This window comes from Epinephelus fuscoguttatus, linkage group LG11 (genome assembly GCF_011397635.1).
Source record: "Epinephelus fuscoguttatus linkage group LG11, E.fuscoguttatus.final_Chr_v1".
Taxonomy (NCBI): domain Eukaryota; kingdom Metazoa; phylum Chordata; class Actinopteri; order Perciformes; family Serranidae; genus Epinephelus; species Epinephelus fuscoguttatus.
In genome coordinates this window covers 17,189,974-17,206,017 of record NC_064762.1, presented here as the reverse complement: position 1 = coordinate 17,206,017, position 16,044 = coordinate 17,189,974, and the positions used below count along the sequence as shown (strand labels likewise).

General features: G+C 42.7%; 1 protein-coding gene across 2 annotated transcripts in view; it reads left to right on the top strand.

Annotated features, from left to right (window-relative positions):
* usta (uronyl 2-sulfotransferase a) overlaps positions 1-16,044 on the top strand; it is a 93,461-nt gene that overhangs the window by 36,767 nt on the left and 40,650 nt on the right. For both annotated transcript variants that reach the window (XM_049589412.1, XM_049589413.1), the window contains exon 2: positions 9,901-9,944. In XM_049589412.1, coding sequence (XP_049445369.1) covers positions 9,901-9,944 — 44 coding nt within the window. The remainder of the gene's footprint in view (positions 1-9,900; positions 9,945-16,044) is intronic.

Sequence of the window (16,044 nt, the reverse complement as noted above, 5' to 3'; positions counted from 1 at the left end):
TTCAACATCTCATTTCTTTCTGAATTTGCCCTTTTCTTTGCCTGGTTCCAAATTTCTCGATTGATTTTTTTTTTCAGGATTCAGAATGAAGCTAATCAGAAACCATGGATTACCAGAACCATCCAGAAACACGGGCAATAATAAAGCGGCAGCCTGCAATGTAAGAAGAGGCAAAAGGGGCTAAATTACAATGCATATGTTGAAAGAGGTGATGAGATTGCATTTCATTAGAGGTGATTAATTGATTGATTGATTTTTGTAGGCAGAAGTACCAAAGCAATCATCAGTACCATTCAATACTCCATCAATACCAATCATCAGGGGCGGCTGTGGCTCAGGAGGTAGAGCGGGTCATGAGCTCTGGGTAGTGACCGAAAGAATGAGATCGTGGATACAAGCAGACAAAATGAGTTTCCTCCGTGGGGTGGCTGGGCTCAGCCTTAGAGATAGGGTAAGGAGCTCTGACATCCGCAGCGAGCTTGGAGTAGAGCCGCTGCTCCTTTGTGTCGAAAAGGGGCAGTTGAGGTGGTTCGGGCATCTGATCAGGATGCCTCCTGGGCGCCTCCTGTTAGAGGTGTTCTGGGCACCTCCCACTGGTTGGAGGCCTCGGGGCAGACCCTGAACACGTTGGAGGGATTACATATCTCATCTGGCCTGGGAACACCTTGGGGTCCTCCAGGAGGAGCTGGAAAGCTTTGCTGGGGAGAGGTACATCTGGGGTGCTTTGCTTGACCCCAGATCAGTGGATGGAAATGGTTGGATGGATGTAGTAGTTTGGTCCCTGGCTTCTCCAGTCTGCATGTTGAAGTATCCTTGGGCAAGATACTGAACCCCAGATCGCTCCACAAGTGCTTGTGATTGTGTAATGATGAGCAGGTGATACCTTCTATAGTCTCGGCCAGTGTATGGATTTATTTGAAAAGGGACAATGTACATTTATCAACCCTCAAACAAATCTGAATGCACCCAAGCTAGCTGAAAAGCTAAAAGTAATTTTCATTTGGTGTGAATAAAGTCTTTGTGAAAAGCTGAATGTGGCATGTAATGTAAAAGCACTTTGATTGGTTTAAGACTAGAAAGGCGCTTTACAAATGCAAGTCCATTCACTATTTACCCTTTTGTGCCAGAGCCTGAAATTTAGCGAAAATAGCAACCAGCGTGGATGAGACTGACGCAGCTGTACAGGTTGTTGTAATCCCAACCCTAACTTTTTGAATAAACAACAAAAGCATGAGTCATTTTTTCGCTGAAGTAAAAAGTCAGCTCGGCAAATGAGGTGACTAATAATGTAGGTGGTAATGTGCTTTAGCAAGTTTTTGGACAGGGGCAATGGATGGCCTTGGGGTTTTTTGTGTGTGTTAGATCCTAAAGTGTAGATGGGAGCTTCATTCATGTTAATTAAGTATTAAGGATATGCTTTATATTGGTTTGCTCTGGTGTGAGTAGAGTTTTAGTTTGTCGTCCTGAAATCTGTGGGAAAGACAGTGAGTTTGAGTGATGGGCCCTTAATTAGATCCTGTTGGATTTTTTTGATACATGCAGAAAATCACATTTATGGCAGTAATGTGCTTCACAGAGTTTTGCATTTTGTTCTGCTGTATAAATCACGTTGCCTAATAACTCAGCTTTAACAGGATTAGCTTTTAACTTGTATTAATTGCACGTGTTGTTCAGAAAATCATAAAGCGTGTTGATTTGTGACGACGAGATCACAGGCTTTTATTTGCTACACAGTTTTTCTTAATTTAGCGAAGACAAAATCCTTTAAAAAAATCTAATGTGGGGGTGGAAGTAAAACCCACGTACAAAATGTTGTCATTCCTTAATGGCACAGATTGTATACTAAAGCAATACCACAGTCTGCTATAAAGCTATACTTTATCAGTTGTGGATGTTTTTGTTTTGTATTTTGTCAGACTTTTTAGGGTAATGTATAGACTGTTTTACAATTCACTGATTAAAACTTAAAAGCAGTGCTGATTTATGTTGTTCATCTTGCAGTATTGATTAGATAATTGTACTTAGGAATGGTTATGCAGCTGCTGTTAGCCAGAGGCGAGTCCATGGATCTTGTGACACAGTAATCCAATTAACCATTTAGCTACACGCCCATGCATAACCACACTACAGTTAGTCTCTCCTTCAATCACACACACACACACACACACACACACACTACATATGATTAACATTAGGATGTTCAAAGGTGACATTGACCTTTGTTTAATTTGTGAATTCTTCCTCCACTTCTTAAGTGGGACCTTTGCCCTCTCCTGTTTCTCCTCTTGACCATTTATGACCTGTGCATTCTTTGTACCTGCACACAGATAGGTAACACATGAGAGAAAAACAATAAAGTCTCTTTTCAACTGGACAGTATCTGTCTAATGTGAAAGGTTGCAATCGGCAGCCATTCCTGGGATAAAAGGCTCTGCAGCAGCCATGGGTACTTATCAGCTCCAGCTCTGTTTGGCTGTGATTGGCAGTGATGGAAATGTGACCCCTGACCCCCTTTTCACCTCTCTTTACAGCATGTTGCCACAAAATACTGTCTGTTTCCATCCAAGTAGTGCTCGAACATCATTCCAAATTAATCGACACTATAAAAGAAGTAACAACTGTAACATTTCCACTGGCCTCCATGATGCTTTCTGCTGTTTACTAAGGCCCTGATCACGCAGAAAGTGTTTTGCATGTTTCAAAACGCGAGGCGCACCACACTGCCTTTTTCTAAAAGTGAATGCCACTAGGGAAAAAAGCTTGCTGTGCCTTTTTATTGATGACAGGCAACAACCCCATCACACCCTTACACTAGCCTTCTTGTGTAATCAATCTACTGTTTATTTATTTTAGTTATTTGACAGTAATTAGTATCTAGTTGCTAAAATGTTGAGGCAGAGGGTACTTGCTGTAGCTCTGTTTGAGGGTGAGTTGGTCCAGGGGCTTCTCCTCAATGATGGCCATTTCCAGACGTATTTTAGGATGATTCTGAGGCAGTTTGACAACCTGCTGTCTATTGTTGCGCCATATAGCTCTCTCGCTACCACCAGTTTCTCTTCCATTGTTTATTAACTGTAAAGTTGTTGTCGTGATGACCATAGAAGGCCTGACTCCCAAATCATCCAATTGGACAATAGGGAAAAAAGCTGAGATTACATGGGGTGGTTCTCGGCTCTGAGTTGAATTTACTTCACTAGAAGAGTTTAGAGCGTTCTAGCAAAAACGTATAGGTATACTTGTCTATTGGCAATAGTCTATTGCCTATTCTTAATGGATTTTACCATGTGCATATAGGTGCTGATTTTGGTTGAGAAAGGGTAGAGATGTCATAGCAAGCTGTTGGGCTATCACAAGTTGCCAAAACAGTTTCAGTGCTCCTTGGTATCGGTCTAAGTCTTTTCTCATGAACTCTTCTGGGGATATCGAACACCTGCGTTCCACAATATATTCCCTCCCTTGGTGATTTGATGAAGGTGGAGAGCACTGTCCTATCTGGCTTGTTAATCCAAAATCTCCCAGTTGCATGGACAGATGATGAGACAATGGGCCCCTGGGCACAGATATGTAAAAGCCCCCGCCCACATCTTTCACAGTTGTTCTCCAGGACTGTTAACTCTGAAGTTCTGTTGTTGGGATAAATACAGGCTTAATCCTTTTTCCAGATCCACAGTGACACACCTCTCCACCAGCTGCTCTGCTGTCACAAAATATGTGAGGGAGAAGTTCAGCAGTTTGGGAAATATACTTATTCACTTTCTTGTGAAGACTTAGAGGAGAAATATGAAGGTACCGCAAGCAACTCTGTCTAAATATAACTAAATCTCTAACTTAATCATGTTATATCTCGATTTTATCTCACTTTATGTGCCGGACTATTTTTTGCCCGGACCAGCTCATGCATAGATGTGTAAATGGCTTGATATTTGGTGACTGTTCGCGCCGTAGCATGAGATTCACATCGTTTTCCTACTCATACAACCATTCAGTGAACCCCTCTTTCCTGCGGGCATCTGCATTCGTTTCATGTTGAGTAAACACAGTGGTGGTTTTGAAGGTTATTCCTGTGTATTTGTACCAACAGATGGAGCGGTGTAGGGGGGGCAGAGTGAAGTCATACTAACCATTGATTGGTAATTAATCATGTAAACACAGGGAACAATAAAAATGCAGTTGGCACAAAGTACAGTATACATTTTTGTGGGCTGTGGCCTGTTTTGTTCAGCTCTGGAATTGAGACGTTTCTTAATCAAAGTGTCATCCTCCTGGCTGACTTCTCATGACGCATCAGAGGACAATGAGGTTGACGAGTACAGTGCAACGTACAGTGGCTCTTTAAGTTCATTTTCCTCTCTCTGTGGGTGGTGGGGGCGGAGGGCAGCTGTCTGCTTTTACGAGCCCCGTGCCCCTGGAAAAAAATTAGTTCCAATCTCTTGTCCAAAACGCTAATGAGAAGCACACACAGGAACCGAGGAAGGGCTCTAGGTCGTGGGGGGTGGTTGTCTGTGATGGATGACAGAGTAAGGAACAGAGATGTCTGCCTTTTCCTGCATCCTCGCCCCGCTGTGACCTCAAATGCCTCGGAGAAGAGCTGCAGACCTCCCCCAGCATTCCTCGGGAAATGTGCATGAAGTCATGAAAGAGAGACAAGATAGAGAAAGTCTAAAAAAAACACCTGAGGGTGAGCAAAGTGCAGCTGTGTCAGTATTTATACACCCCGCTCCCGATGAATTAATGAGGCACAACACACAGAAAGTCAAGCAGGTTCTATACAGTAACTGTGGTGTGTGTGTGTGTGTGTGTGTGTGTGTGTGTGTGATATTGTAACAGAGCCAAACAGAGGCAGATTGGATCTCAGTGTAAGGCTAATTACTCAAAGCTTACACGCCACTATCTTAAGTATAAACAGCACTCACAAAATCATACAATACACTTCCAGTACAAGCATACAATAACATCTTTAAGTGTGTGCCACGAGGGAAACTTTGGCTGCTCATAAAGCGATGTGTGTGTTCGCACATCAACTCTTGCTATTTTCATCTGCGCGTTGGATCGCATTTCAGAGACACAAGGAGAGATTGTTCTCTTATGTAATATTTCTTCTCTTTATAGCTTTACTCCCCCCGCGCCCTCCAATTTGTCTTTCTCTCTCTCTCCTGTGAGCGCCACCTGAATGTTGTAAATGTGATGGGAGAGTGTTGCGTCTCTGTGCGTCCAGATGGGCCAAAGAAAAGGCCGCTGTCTGAAGCCAGGGCCTGGATTTAAAGAGTGGGCAGAAAAAGCAGGCACAGATCCGAAGAGTGGGGCGGCCTTGAATGAGCTCCATTGTTCCTTCATGAAGCAGCCTCACAGTGTTTGATATACTGTATAAAGAGGTTGTAACTGTCTTTGTGACATCCTCAGACTTAATGCAGAAGAGCTGCGCTGTGTTCTGTGGGCGACAGTGGCAGATGAGAGAGATGCTGTTGTGTTGGGGTTTTGGAGTGAAGTGGCACCTGTTGTTTAGAGCAGCTTCTGAACTGCAGGGTGAAGCTGGGGGCAAAATGTGGAATGGAGTTAAAGTTCTAGACTGTAAAAAAATACAAGATAGAAGAGAAGAAAAATATGTGAAGCTAACTTAACCCTAACCAAACTATGACACGGCGTCTTGTGCGCCTTTTCGACAGGCATGAGCTGGCTTGGCTTTGGCCGTCAGCCCAGCACAGCAGGGATTTGCATTTCCATTACAACAGAGCTGCCTTCTTGAAGGTGTGTCTTAAACTGAAGCGGGTCTCACTTCAAGGTCTTTGAAATCTGGTGCTTGGGCATTGACTTGTGTTATAGTTTTATGGCCGCTGGTGGTGAAAGGTGGCAGGAAAAGGACGAAAGTTAAGGTGGCGAAAGTCTGAGTCAGGCAGGAGCGGTGGTGGATGGATACAACAGCAGAGTGCTGATCAATGGCTAAAGTCCCCTCTTATTTTTGCTGCAAGTGTTTTTCCACAGCAGGGAGGGGGGGAAGTATTTACTTCATCAACACCTCACTGTGGCTGCTTCTGCTTTCACTTTCCTCCCTGCTGTATTATTAGACTTCCGGCTTGTTATTTTATTTTGTGAAAACTTTTATTGTGAAGCAGCAAAATAAGGAAATGTTGAGTTTTCGAGCAGCAACTTCACACAGCTTCACACATGGCTGATAGCGAACACGAAACAGTAAAATAAAATATCTAAAGTAAAAACAGGATGCAGGAGAGAAACTAAACTCCAAACAGGGGTCGTTGCTGGTTGGCAGTGGTCGGCTACACGTCACCGCTACCAGTTTGAGGGCGGGCAGCCCAGCTTTTGGTCCTACTCCTGAGAAGGTCCATCTCAAGGGCGGCTTAGCATGGCACAGCGTGTCTAAACTGACAATGGAAACACCAATCGGCATGGCATGGCTTTACTCGGCAAGGCCAAGAGTGTCAATGGAAAAAGGGTACTGCACACAACTTTACTATTAATGAGAAAATCTTGGGTCCTTTTATTGCCTAAAATTTTAATTATTCATTTGCAAAAACAAGAACCCTTCTGTCTGTGTTCTTGATATTGATATTTCATTTGCTTGTTTTGTTGCTAAATCCCCTGTATAGTTAAAAATGATTTAAATAGTACATTTATTGCAACAGGTTGGGGACATTAACTTATTTTCATGTTTCCAGTCGGGCACATGGGAGAGTTAAAGAGCCACCAGTATCTAAAAGAAAAAAAGTATTTTAACGAGCAAGAAAATCAGCCCTGAATCATTGTATCCTTAAAAAAATACAATGAAATTAGGAGTGCTCCCCCTGTAATGAGTTGACAGTTAAAACCACATACATTATACATTCAACCATCCAGTCCTCAGTAAATAAATAAAAAAAACTGCCCATAGTACAGCTGTGAATATTGCACATGAAGTGTAATAACTACACCCATAGAAAAAACATTAATTCTGTGTATTTGAAGTTCATGTGATGTGGGGGAAAAAAACATGTACCCTCGATCAATCTTCATTTTGATGAATAATAAAATAAACTCAATGAGTCACAGTTGATGACAGCACAAATCTGACGTCAGAGAAGAATCTTGGTACAACAGCCGTACCAAAAGCTTAAAGTATCACAACAATGATTCAGGGTTATATAGCGCAATTCATTTTTGACAGACAGACGTGTCTAACACTGGAATCTAAACATCTCCAAGGTCTCCATCTCACAGTATCTTAACCTTCAGATGCTCTGGAGCCTCCTCACATGTCTGCATGCAGACAGTGAAGGACTCTGAGGCCGAAAGTACCTTGACCATGACCATGGGTGAATCATACGTTCATACAATTACTTACATGATGACATTCAGATACCTTCATTTTGAAGGATTTTTCCATGACAGCATGTTTCAGCTATTTCACTGCGTTTTTTATGGATTTTGTATTTAAGAAGTAGGATGTCCTTCTCAACAGATAAATAGACCTTTCAGTTAGTTGGAAAATTCCACATGGCCAAAATGATTTGCTTTGGATTTCCATGCCTTATTAAAGTGGGTAAATTGTTTGACTGAGAAGATGACTTTGTTCCAAACCAGCAACACACAGTTTAAATACCTGCTTCTTTGTAGAGACCATGCTAATGTGAAGTAGCTGTTTTTGATGCCCATTCATTCTTTTAAGGTAAAGAAATACTTCCCCCCCTCCAGATGACCATTTCTATGTCAATTACTCCCCCTATGTAACACCAAATTCATGCAGAAAACATTGTTGCCTCTGTTGAACGAAGAATCCAAAGACAGGGAAAATTCTTTATTATTTATTGGCGTAAAAGAGGGTCTGCATTTAACAACAGCAAATCTATGTAAAAACATCTGTTTACAAACTCTAACACAACTTGTGCGGCATAATCCAAGTCTCATTTATCCTGTCGTACACTCAGTACTTCCCAAACACATGCTTTTTTTGTAAACTTACCTATGCTCTCTTCAAAGCCAGACTCCATTGACAAAAACAGTAATTTTACCTCGCTGAACACAGAAGCCTACTGCTGCTTCAATTAGTTAGTTTGTGTTATTGTGCAACCTAGGTGTTTCAGAGGGTCAGTTGTTATTCACCCAAGTCGTACAATAACACAAACAAACTACCAGTCGATGCAGCAGTAGATCAGCAGCTCCTGTGTTCATTCATTCATTCATTCATTCATTCATCTTCTAACCAGTTCATCCTCTTGAGGGTCGCGGGGGGGCTGGAACCTATCCCAGCTGACATCAGGCAAGAGGCAGGGTACACCCTGGACAGGTCGCCAGACTATCGCAGGGCTCTCCTGTGTTCAGTGAGGTAAAATTACTGTTGTGTAAATGGAGTCTGGCTTTAAAGAGAGCAAAGATAAATTTACTTTTGGTTGAGATCCCTGCCATAAAGAGCTGTCTGTTTGAGAAGCTGTGGTTAAAGGCGGACTCCAATTTATTCATACCGTTTAATACTGTTTTTGGATTCTTCATTCAACATGGAGCCATGCATGAATGACAAAATTTTCTTCATAAATTCAGCGCAACATGGGGTGAGTAATGAATACACAAAAGGTCATTTGGGGTCCTAAGTATTTATTTAAGTGTGTTTTCCATAATGTCAAGCTGCTCCTTTATGTTCTGATTCATGTCATGGCCTCATTCAGGCTCCTCACAGATGTGATTTTTTTTTTATGAGTATGTGTTACATATGTGTGTCCTTGGCTGTGGGGTTAAAGCGCGCTGCTCTGTGCAACTGAGTAGCAAAACATGACCACAAAAAAAGTCAGAAAAAAACACAAACTAACTAATCGAGGCAGCAGTAGACCAGCAGCTCCTGTGTTCAGCGAGGTAAAATTACTGTTTCTGGCAATGGAGTCTGGATTTGAGGCAGCGTAGATAAATTTCACTGTCAGTTCAGTTTTAAATCATAAGGTTTTAGTGAAAAGGCGTGGGTTTGAGAAGTACTGAGCATACTACAGGATAAATGAGACTTGGATTGTACTATATGAGTTGTGTGAGAGTTTGTGAATGGACGTTTTAATACAGTTTTGCTGTTGTTAAGCATGGACCCCTTTTACTCTAAAGTGGGATTTATTTTTGTGCATAGAGCTGACGCTGTAGCCTACGCAGTTGGCCTACGTTGCTATAGCTTGCAGCATTCACAGACAAAGCACTCGTCTTTATCTAGACACATTTTCCCCACAAATATAACATGTTAATGTTTTTAGCACAGGCCTATGGCATTCTACATTGTATAAATTAGCCTAGTGGCTAGCAGACTTTTCCTCTACTCATATGAAGCCAGGGACAACAGCAACATTTAATAAAGGTAACGTTACAAAATTCAGCTCCATTACAACTCACAAGGTTCACTGACAAAACAACTGTCTTATGCTAAACACATTTTCCAAACAAATATAACATGCTAACGTTATTAGCACAAGACTATGGCATTTTACATTGTATAAATTAGCCTAGCGGAGATTTCCTCTGCTCATATGAAGCCAGGATAAATCACACACAAGACTTAAAATACTATTTTGTGGAGGCTTTATTGTCTCTATTGTCAACGTGTAGTTACATTTCTGGGGAGGTGCACATCAGGCTACGGCATAAGGTATGGTGTAAGCTCTATGTCGACACAGAGTCTACACTGCAAGTATGGTGTTGATGTGGTGCAGAAGTATGAATCCCATACAGCTCATCAGTAGTTTTCTTAGTGTTTGGATTCTTTGTTCACTGTGGAGGCCTACGAGACAAAAAAGTTTTGTTCACAAATTCAACGTAACACGGGGTGAGCAATTGATATACAAATGGTCATTTGGAGTGAAGTATTCCTTTAATCTCATGGATGGTCCTCAGTTGTACAGTGGGTTTATCAGAATCCTAACGTATACATTCTTGTCTCTGCAGGTGAATCCACATATCTGGATGACCACGGACCCCCTGCACCAAGAGTAAGTCTTACTCTCTACAGCATATATCTGTCTGACATTTCCCATTTCACTCTGTCTCCTCTTTTATCCCACTTTCCCCCTTTTTGACCTTTCGGTGTTTTTCCCTATACCCTCTCTGCCTCTGATGTGCTGCCCTGCGTTTCCAAGCCAGTTCAGTCCAGTCAGGATAAGGGTTAGGTCTGTGTGAAAGATCTGCGTGCAAACCCTTTCTAAATACCAACTAGACCTGGCTTCAGTGCTACAGTACAGCTCTGAACACACTCTCACACACACACACACACTCACACAGAGAGCGCTGACACAGAGGCCTTGTATTCATCCAGCTGCATGTCTGCATGACCATCTCTCCTCTATGCCGCCTCTTTCTCTCCCTGCCAACTTCTTTCTTCCTCCCTCTGCCCCCTTGTTCATTATCTGGTTCTTTAATCAATCACCACCTCATTTTCACCTCATTCCTCGTTCATTTGAGCCACTTCTTCGCCACTTTTTTTCCCCCTTTCTGAACGAAGAGTCGGTGGTGTTTGTTTTCTCGTTTGGGCGTAGCATTTAGCACCTACCTAACTTCATCTAGTGTGGTTACAGGTTTTTTTGTGGCTGATCTGGGCAGCTGTTCAGTTGGGTCACATCTGGGCTTTGTTTGTGAGTTATGTGTTTACTTTGAAAAGCCTGTTCTGGCCACCGAGTCAAACCAGGCGACCACAGCGCTTGTTTCATGCAGATAACAATGAAGTGTTATTCATGTGAAACAAACTGTGGCTGACTGGACCGCCGTGGAGAAAGATTTTGGAATTTTGTCGATATCAGTTTTATTTTTCGGGGGAAGATCATTATCTGAAACTTTTACATTTCACTAAAACAGGCCCATAGTGCCAGCTGACTTTATACTGTATACTGCTGATGCCAAGCTCTTCATATTATACGGGCGTGTAGAAACTGACTGGAAATGAAGTCTAATAAATCACAAATAGTTTCCCATTGAAGACAGAGCTGAGAGTGTAACAGCTTGACTGTGTCCTGAGGCAATTGTGAATGATTCTGAGTATTTACATTATTATACAAACACAGGAGCTCTGGAATTCATTCTGACACAGAAGAGTGTGATTTTAATGGAGGCAAAAAGTCTCCAAGAAGCAGAGGGAGGCTGATTAAGATAAATTTACTTTATGGGTTATTTCTGTAGCTTTTGGGAAAATAACATGCTCCTTTTGTAAATATTGTTCAGTAATTAAATCATGATACCGTGTGTCAAAAGCAGACATTATCAAAGATTTGTACTCAGTTTCACTTTGAGTTGATAAAACTGTTGATACGCCCATCTGGACCACCTTCAGTTATTACTGTTGGCTCACAACAAAAGCTTTACAAGCAGCAACTTGTGTTTTTATGGACTTTTTCTGGGCCCGGGTTTTACCTCTCAGGCTACATACAGTATCAGCAGGGCCAGCCCTAGAACTTTGGGGGCCCTAAGGCTGATTTGGTTTAATGACATGCTGCCACTTCACATGGCATTGAACCAATTTGGGTAATGAAAATATCCGCATAAGCTCACATAAATGTACAAATAACCTACTTCCAAATGTAATTTATTAATTTATTTCACTTAAATTAGGGGCTGCAGTGAATGCAAACTGTTGAAGAATAGCTTGTGAAGATACTTATCGCATTATCAGATATCAGTTAGAAACACTTAAGTCAAAGAAAACTTTATTTCCATTTGCAGTATTATATTTGGCGATATGGCTCTGTTCTGGGGCCTCTCTGCCTTTCCTTGGGCCTACTCAGAAAGCCTAAGGTGGACAGAGCAAACCTCCCTGCCCTTTCATGCGCCTTCATGGAGAGCCTAAGGTGGAGAGAGCACACCCCTCCGCTCTTCCATGTGCCTACGTGGAAAGCCTGAAGCAGAGAGAGCAAACCACCCTGCCCTTTCATGTGCCTACATGGAAAGCCTAACACAAAGCGAGCAGCAGCAAAGACCCCCCTCGGAACAACACAGAGCAGCATCAAAATGAAGCAACGAGGGGTAGGGGTAGAAATCTTTCCCTAGGAACTGGGACACCACTCACTACGTCACCGCGTCGGTTACGTTCACACATACGTAACTATTTTAAACAGGAAGCTGCGAGCCATCTACATTTCCAACCGGCATCTACAATGGAGTCTCATTCATCCTATCGAACGCGTTTGCCGCATTCATCATGCTTTGTTTGATGAACGACAGACGACAAGGGACTTCTGCTAGCTAGCTAACCAGCTAACATTACAAGGCAGCATAGTTACACTAGCTAGCGTGTTATCATAATGTGAAAAGTCTGACAATTTTGCAGAACAGGACAGATGACAGACGACAGATAGTGCGAGCTAGCTAGCTAACAAGCAACCTGATGACGGTAACGTTAGCTGTGTATGAAGTTTTTTCCCTATCTCTTGCTAGGTGGTAGCCATGGCGACGTCTACCCCTCGCTGGCAAGTCAGCATCTGAAATCCCTTGCTCCGAAGGACTAGTTTCATTCCCGCTGTCCCCGTAGGGGACATACCCTAGTTATGTCCCCTACCCCTACACGCAAAAAGGAATTGGGACACCCCTACCCCTCACGGGAACGCGCAAATGTAGGGGTAGGGCCAAGGGGTAGGGCCAAGGGGTAGGGCTAAGGGGTAGGGCTAAGGGGGGGGTATTGGGACGGGCCCTAAATAGGGCGCTCTGAATGAGATTCACCTATTGCTTGCATAGAAAGGAATCGTGTGATCTATCAGCTGACTCCCTTCCATCACTCAGCTGCTCCATCAGTTGATTGGCTGTTTGAGATCAGCTGATGTAGCTGAGATGTGAGCTGAGCTTGACATCATGTCCTGCCTGAACTAACGGCATGCTCAGTTTTGTGCTGACTGCCATTCTTGTCTTGTTCATTAATTTTGTTCAACTTCTCATACCTAATACAACTGCATTTTTTAAACCACAGAATCCAGGGATGCTTGTTTCATAGAGAATAGTAAATTACTTAGTTAGCTGACCTAAACTGCTCATTTCACCCATCTATGAGCTGTTTGGAACCAGGAGGCCCCAACCACACAATATTGCTTAGTCGGCAGGACCAGCTCAGAATACAGGCTGCACTATCCTGAGTCTGGAGGAGCTTGTTGAGGCTCTACATGGCCTGAAGAGCTGCAGACACCATTCAGGGCTGAAAAAACTCTTTCCGTCTGCTGTATAATTTAACTTTTATTTTTAATTACTGTGAAAATTCTCCTAAAAGATCCAAGAATTGATCATCAATCATAGATAAGGCAGTAAAGAAAGTTTAGTAAAGATGCAAATGCAACATTATTAGTCAGTGAAACTAAATGTGATTGGTAGTTGGGATAGTGAATACATAATACAGAAATTTACTTACAATCAAAAAACTTTTATGGGCTACTATTGTTGTGGAAGCCTTAGCAAGTTCCTGAAGTTTAAAATCAGTAAACTCATCTTTCTCTCCCTGTTTTCACTCCAGTTGGTTGTCTTCAAATTTAGGAGCTTCACTAACTACATCCAGCTTTCATCCACAGATGCAGACAAGGCTGACTGTGATTATACATCAGCTGCTAACTTTGATTGATTCCATATCTGTCGTCATCCCATCTCCCAGACAGATGATGCTAATGCCATGTCAGTGGCAAGTGCTGCATCAACCACATCTCTCATTATCTTTTTAGTGACATCCCGCTGCAGCTAAGATTGATCTTATTTCAGCAGAGGTCGGTCGCACTGCAGCATGTGCACGCAGAGCGCTGAGGTTCTGCTAAGTGTAGGGGAGGAATCGAGTTGAAAGCTCAACGTAAATGAGAGCGTATGGAAAAACCACGTAGCTCCCAGAATAGAGTTGGATGTATGGAAGCATGGCAAGAATGTCCCCTGTACATTTTTACACATGTACAATAGGTTTCTAAATATGACTGTATGGAGCACAGTACCCATCATGTCTGTCCTAATTGCTTAATTGCGCTAAATCTGAAACAGAACAGTTTATACCCACTAGCATCATTCTATATAATCTTGGTCGTCCACTACAATTTTAAAGGCAGAGCCAGAAAATAGGGATTTTAGAAGAACTTGAAACGTTAAAAATAGATGAATCAGATGAATTTTGATCTAAAGAAACAGAAAGCAATAGAAAAGCTCCAGCGTCTTTTAAGAGCCTCTGAAGAATTGAGTATGTTAGTTAAGTTTTGATGATGTTTTGAGCTGGTACTTTCCATATTTAATGAAACCAGAAGACAAAACAAAAGGCATTTGCTCCCAGGAATATGCTAACGCACAAACTAATGCCCGTGGAAGCTTGGCAGATTAGCGGTTCTCCAACAAAAACATTTCCATTTGTCACACACGTTGAGTCTCGAGTGTAAAGGAGTGTGAGGAAATGAAGTCAAAGTTTCCCATTTCCCCTCAGCCATTGAAAATCAGTTCATCTTAATTCATATAAACATACTTGGATGGAAACTCCACTGTCACAGCTACTTAAAGCAGTGAGACTCCACTCTCTCCTTCCTTCTCCGGGGTGGGAGTGGAGATGAATGGGTAGATCATTAATAACAGGAAGTGCTGAGAATCTCTACTGTGCCCCGACTGAAACCCTAACATGCTGTTCTCCACTCAGCGTGGGATGAGCGGTTGACAGTAGAGAGCAATGAACCCAGAGCACAGCTAACTAAAAGCACTGGAGTGCAGGTTAGCGCTGACATACCAGTGTGGGTTTCCAGGAATTGCTGCAGGAAGATGGATGTGTGTGTGTGTGTGTGTGTGTGGTGGTCCTGACATGTGGCAAACCAGGACGTGTTGTCTGTTATATGATTGAAGGTGGCAGAATTCTATTTGTCCTCTGCAGAAGTGGGTGGTCAGGCGATGAGACGGGTAGTTTATGTGTGTTTGTTGAACCGATGTCGCTCCTGAAAATGTCTCAAAACACTGTGAAGCGTTTGGAGGTTTTGGTGCAAGTGTGTGGGCAGGGTGCGAGAAGAAAAAAAAAAAAAGGACACTGAGAAAGTACAAGGAGAGAAAGTGGAGGACGGAGCGTGAGAGAGAGGAAAAGGTGCAGGACTACTCATCTCCTCATCGTCTGCGTGATGTTGGCTCGCCAGCATCAGAGCTGTAAATACCACAACAAGAGTCTGACTCTGTGGAGTAGGAGCGGCCAGATCAGACACGGTGGAAAACAGCCCTGTTACATAATACTTTTTTACACCGTGGATCTGCTATTGACAGAATCCCTCACTGGCAGACATTTCGAACATTTCTCACAGCGTGCATCAGAAGCCTGAGCTCCACAGAGTCGGGAACAACAATAGCACAAACCAAAAGGTCACCCGTTTCAGTGCTGTCAATGCCTACGGGAGATTTGGACTTTTGATGGCAGCTGTGATGTTTTTCTTGTGTTATACAACAGCAGCCTGTTAGAGGTCTGACACAGTCATTTGTCATCATATCAGTGGGGAATGGTGTCCTGCAAAACACTGCATATATTTCATCTGGCTCATTATTGTGATAAGCTGAGAAGTCTGTAGTTACTTGGCAAACACTGAGGAATGTTGGACTGCTGTCCAAGTCTCGTATCTGCTCAAAATCTTTTCCCAAAACTGAGAGAAATTGCAACCATCAGCCATCATTGTCTGGTCTGAGTGTTTGTGTGGAACAACATTAAACATATAAGGTTACTTGCTTTGCAGTAATGATGACAATGTTCAAATGGCACAGGCTGAAGCACGCCTGTCAACAAGACTTGCATAAGCTTGTATGAACACAGATGTCACCTGTGAATTGTTTTTCCCAGGGCTCCCTCCCTTCATTATCCTGGGGCAAATGTACCCACGGATCTTATTTTCACATTGTGTCAAACCTGTTCAGTGTCTAACGACGTCCAGTGAAGTGCTCCGATTCTGGGGAAAAACAAGCATCAAGTGGGATCGATATGGTAACGACCTGTCATCAGATAATGCTGTAATTTTCCCCTCCAACGAGTTCCCTCTCTCTATCTCCACCCGACCACATTTTGTGACATTTTCAAAATATATTCATATAAAACATGATTTTCAGTCAGTCGAAAGGGGTCAGTTGAGGTGGTTCGGG